General features: G+C 42.6%; 1 protein-coding gene across 1 annotated transcript; it reads left to right on the top strand.

Annotated features, from left to right (window-relative positions):
- The first annotated feature begins 676 nt into the window (after nucleotides 1-676).
- LOC139322387 (homeobox protein SIX6-like) lies at nucleotides 677-4,975 on the top strand. Its single transcript, XM_070951485.1, has 3 exons — nucleotides 677-682; nucleotides 3,175-3,507; nucleotides 4,757-4,975. The coding sequence occupies exons 1-3, from the start codon at nucleotides 677-679 to the stop codon at nucleotides 4,973-4,975; spliced, it is 558 nt and encodes a 185-aa protein (XP_070807586.1).
- Nucleotides 4,976-5,396: the final 421 nt, after the last annotated feature.

The raw sequence follows: 5,396 nt of genomic DNA, 5'->3' as shown, positions 1-5,396 counted from the left end.
TTGAAAAGGAAGAGAAAAAAATGGCAGCCGCCTTTTCTCTTTGCAGGAAGAGCCTTATGGGTCCCGTCCTCCCTTTCCTAGACCCTCGGAGTGGTGGTGAGGTCCCCACCAAAATCTCTTCGAAGCTGCGTCCAATCCATCTCCAGACCGAGTTAAGGCTCAACTCTTAACCCTTGAGGATCTTCAGGATTAGTGACAAAGTCAATTAGAATCCACGGCTGATTATACACTTAACACAAGAAGGTATTAGGTGGGGGGGTGTTGTAAAATAGGAAGAAAATTGGCCATCGCACAAGGGTGGCAATTTGTCACAGATTGCGGTGAACACCTGCCAGGAGGCTCTGTGCATTGCGCAACTTATTTTTGCTGCCTCCATCGTTGCTTGCGTTGAGGCCTTTGATGGGCTCCTTAAAGCACACCAAGCAATCAAGGCCAACGCAGTCTATCTGATTCTTGAGATCTTCCTTCCTTCCTTCCTTCCTTCCTTCCTTCCTTCCTTCCTTCCTTCCCTCCCTCTCTCTCTCTCTCCCTCCCTCGGAGGTTTTTAAGAAGATTTGTCTGAAATGATATATATATAGAAGGATGGACTAGAAGACCTCCCAGGTCCCTTCCCATTCTGTTATTCTAGTCCGTTATTCTGGTCGCCGTCGGAGGGAAAAGCCAGCCTGAGATTGCAATGAGGGTGAGGGGCATCCCAGAGACCCCCCTCCAAATCTCAGATCCCCCCATCCCTCTGCCTTTAGGACTGATCTCCTCCACCCCCCACCTACCTATCATTTAAGAAGCTGTGGGAGAAGGAATATCCTTTCTGAGCTGTTTAAAACTCTCCCAAAGACGGATTAGCTTCGTTAATCGGGGCGGCTAAATCACAGCGTTTCGGGAAGAACGACAAGTTGGAACAGAAAAAAAACAGAATAACATATACATATATATATATATATAGCATATATATATGCTATTTGTAACCAGAGGCTGAGGCCAACCCAATACTTCCAACGTTCAACTTTCAGTAGTTCTTTCCTTCCAGCTTGGGGAAAAAAAATAAGTTTTTAAAACCAGGTAAGCAGCTTAAACTAGGTTTTTTTTAAAAAAAAAAAACGAGCCGAAACCTTAGGGAAAAAATTAACAAAACGCATCGAGGTTTCAATGCTCGTCCTCTTTTTCAATGCTCGTCCTCTTTGAATCAGAATTTAGCGCTCTCTCTCGAGATCCCTTCCTTTTATTCGGGTTTTCGATTTCTAGAGGGACTGGTTCAGAGCAAGGAAATTGGGCTTTGATTTCTCATTTGTTCTTAGCAGGTTGAGATCTGGGGGAATTTCAGTCCAGTTTTGCAAGAATATTTTTTTAAAAAATAAATAAAATAACCATCCAATAGAGAGGGGTGTAATCAGTTTTTCACTTTTTTCCAGTTATTAACTCCAAAGAAGGGGACAAAAATTACAACCTGCGAATGTTGCTCAATAATTATTATTATTATTATTATTATTATTATTATTATTATTATTATTATTATTATTATTATTATTTTCCCCTGATTTTATTTAGCACTGTTTTATAATTCGGGTCGCCTTGAATCATATTTTTCTGGTAGCTTACATTGACCGACAAAAATAGACATTATATATATATATGATAAGATGTTTATATATCTCTTTTTTTTAAAAAATGCGCAAGAAAGCTTCACCTAACAACTTGACTTTTTAAATTTTTATTTCTTTTGGAAATCTGCATGGAAAGCAACATTGCCCATTTTTGGGAGCTGGTAATAAGGACAGAAATCCGATGGCTTGTAAACCAGGTGATTTGAAATTATAGCTGGACTTTTTGCAAGCTTGCCTTCAAAACAAAATCTCCCTGAACTATTCGAAAGCTGGAAGCTAACTTCGTTCTCCTTGACATTTCATTTTATATTTTACTGGACTGTACGATGTTTTTGTATTGCAGTGATCGAGTTCCCTATTTGTTTATTTTACCTTTTACTTAACTCCACACGTGATTGTGTTGTATGATTGCATCGCATTGTAATTTATTGATGGGTTGATCTGTTTGTCGATTTTTTTTACATTTTGTTCCGTTTTTATGTTGTATTTGTACTGCATTGCATGGATTGATCACTTATTTCTACTTATTTCTTTTACCCTTTTTTTGCTCCATTTGATAAGTGTTGTATTATTGTATTGCATGGATTGATGGATCTACTTACTTCTTTTCAATTTGGTTCCGTTTTATATCGTGTTGTATTGTATTGTATAGCGTTGATTGATTGATCTACTTGTTTTATATTTTATTTAATTTTATATTGTATTGTATTGTCTCTTGCTGGTCTCTTCCAGCTCTCTTATTCTGCTATCCTTCCTTCCTTCCTTCCTTCCTTCCTTCCTTCCTTCCTTCCTTCCTTCCTTCCTTCCCTTTGATTCATCTATTTATCTACTCATCTTCCTTCCTTCCTTCCCTTCAATCCATCTATTTATCTAATCCTTCCTTCCTTCCTTCCCTTTGATTCATCTATTTATCTAATCCTTCCTTCCTTCCTTCCCTTTGATTCATCTATTTATCTACTCATCTTCCTTCCTTCCTTCCCTTTGATTCATCTATTTATCTAATCCTTCCTTCCTTCCTTCCCTTCGATCCATCTGTTTATCTAATCCTTCCTTCCTTCCTTTCGATCCATTTATTTATCTAATCCTTCCTTCCTTCCTTCCTTCCTTCCTTCCTTCCTTCCTTCCTTCCTTCCTTCCCTTTGATTCATCTATTTATCTACTCATCTTCCTTCCTTCTTTCCCTTCGATCCATCTATTTATCTAATCCTTCCTTCCTTCCTTCCTTCCTTCCTTCCTTCCTTCCTTCCTTCCTTCCTTCCTTCCTTCCTTCCTTCTCCATCACTGGGTGGTTTTCAAGAAGAGACTGGATGACCATTTGTGTGTAATGGTATAGGGGTCTCCTACTTGAGTGGGGGGTTGTTTGGACTAGAAGATCTTCCAAGGTCCTTTCAAACTCTGTTACTCCGTTATTCTACCTCACCTGCCTTTCCCTGTTGTCCTTTTGCAAATTCTCTTTATTGGAGAAGACCATCTGATCGCCCCTTTCAGCCATCTTAGTTTTTTTTTTTTTCATTCCTCCTTTGACCTCCCTACCCATCGTCCCCAGACATGGCCCTTTTTTCCCCCCTCGCAGGTAGCCCTGATCTGCAAAGCTCTGCAGGAGAGTGGCGCATTTGAGCACCTGTCCCGTTTGCTCTGGGCTCTGCCACCTTCGCTCACCTCGAGCCAACATCTCCAACGCTTGAGATGTTCTCCCAACAGGGATCATGGGCTGGAGATCCTGGGCTCACCATCCCTTCGGGAACTGCCCCTGATGGGCTCCCAGCCCTTGGGAGACCCAAGATCGATCCATCTTGGAGATCCCTTCCTTGAATTTCCATCCCAAGGCTCACCTGTCTGGAGAAGTGGCTCTCACCTGCCAGGAACTTCGGCCAAATACGGCAAACAGAAAGCCAACAGAATCAAGGTAAGCGGCCTCCGAATCAAGGTGACATTTTTTGAGTTTTGAAAAATATCCAGATTTTGTTTCCCCGTCTCTTAGCCACTTTGAAGGATGGACTTCAACTCCCAGAATTCCCCAGTCAGCATGGATGGAATCCTGGGAGTTGAAGTCCAACCCATCTTAAAACTTGCTGGTTGGGGGATTCTGGGAGTCAAAGTCTTCCAATCCTGGCTGGGGGATTCTGGGAGTTGAAGTCTACCCCTCTTAAAACTTGCTAGTGGAGAATTCTGGGAGTTGAAGTCCACCCGTCTTAAAACTTGGTGGCTGGGGGATTCTGGGAGTTGAAGTCTATATATGGTGGCTGGCGAGTTCTGGGAATTGAACTTCACCTACAGGGTAGTCCTTGACTTATAGCAGTTCATTTAGTGACCATATTTTGCAGGATCCTTCCCCTGGAGTGGGGAGGGAATGGAGATTTTGCAATATCCTTCACCCAGGAGTAGGGAGGAAATGGGGATTTTGCAATATCCTTCCCCAGGAGTGGGGAGGGAATGGGGATTTTTGCAATATCCTTCACCCAGGAGTGGGGAGGGAATGGAGATTTTGCAATATCCTTCACCCAGGAGTGGGGAGGGAATGGAGATTTTGCAATATCCTTCCCCAGGAGTGGGGAGGAAATGGGGATTTTGCAATATCCTTCCCCAGGAGTGGGGAGGAAATGGGGATTTTGCAATATCCTTCCCCAGGAGTGGGGAGGGAATGGGGATTTTGCAATATCCTTCACCCAGGAGTGGGGAGGGAATGGAGATTTTGCAATATCCTTCACCCAGGAGTGGGGAGGGAATGGAGATTTTGCAATATCCTTCACCCAGGAGTGGGGAGGAAATGGGGATTTTGCAATATCCTTCCCCAGGAGTGGGGAGGGAATGGAGATTTTGCAATATCCTTCACCCAGAAGTGGGGAGGGAATGGAGATTTTGCAATATCCTTCACCCTGGAGTGGGAGGGGTATGGAGATTTTGCAATATCCTTCCCCTGCCATGCCCACGAAACCACGCCCACAGTAGTAGAAAAAATAATAATAATTTCACCACTGGCTTGTTCTAAGCGTGAAAAACACTCCTAAGTCCTTTTTTCTGTGCCGTTGTAACTCGGAACACTCACTCAACAACCTGTTGTAAGTCAAGGATGGATCGGCATTGACGAATTCATTGCAATAACAATAGCTGAACAGCTGTCTCTTCTTCTCCTTCTTCTTCTTCGCTCGTCCCAGGAAAAGATCCAAAAACTGTTGAGAGAGTGGTACCTGCAAGACCCTTACCCAAATCCTTCCCAGAAAAGGCACCTGGCCCAGACCACCGGACTTACTGCCAGCCAGGTGGGCAACTGGTTTAAGAATCGCCGGCAGAGAGATCGGGCGGCCTCTGCCAAGCACAGCCGTCTCCGGACGAGGGGCGAGGCAGGGAGAGGATCGCCCCAAAGTTCAGTATAAGCCAAGGGCAAGAAAAGGAGATTAAAAAAAAATATGCAAAATTATAAAAGGAAGAAAGAAAGAAACTGAAACATACCAAATGTTTATGGAGAGATACTTTTCTCTGTCAATAAAACGATGGGATAAAATTGACTGGAATCGATTTTGCCAACTGTTCATTTATTGGAACCAGATCTCCAGCTGAACAATTCCCGTCTGGTTTCTGATCCAATCTTGAATGATCAATTAAATACACATAAGGAACACTTAAAATAACAACAACAAAATTTGAATTCAATCCATCTTCCGGGACCGTCGTGGAAAGAATTTCTAGGAATAGTTGAAAAACTTTTATTTCCAAATCTTCGGCTTGGCTTTGTGAGGCTGCAAAAGGAAGGTTTTTTTTTTCTCCCCTCTGTTAAACTTTTTTTTTTTTCCATGT

This window comes from Pituophis catenifer, unplaced genomic scaffold, assembly GCF_029215685.1.
Source record: "Pituophis catenifer annectens isolate HBS135680 unplaced genomic scaffold, rPitCat1.0.hap2 SCAF_10, whole genome shotgun sequence".
NCBI lineage: Eukaryota > Metazoa > Chordata > Lepidosauria > Squamata > Colubridae > Pituophis > Pituophis catenifer.
The sequence above is the reverse complement of the archived record's forward strand: the minus strand, read 5'-3'. Positions and strand labels throughout refer to the sequence as shown.

What these genes read in the sequence shown, in the direction of transcription:
- LOC139322387 (XM_070951485.1), top strand. An exon ending in AGAAAGCCAACAGAATCAAG is followed by an intron (nt 3,508 to 4,756) that starts GTAAGCGGCCTC and finishes CGCTCGTCCCAG; the next exon opens with GAAAAGATCCAAAAACTGTT.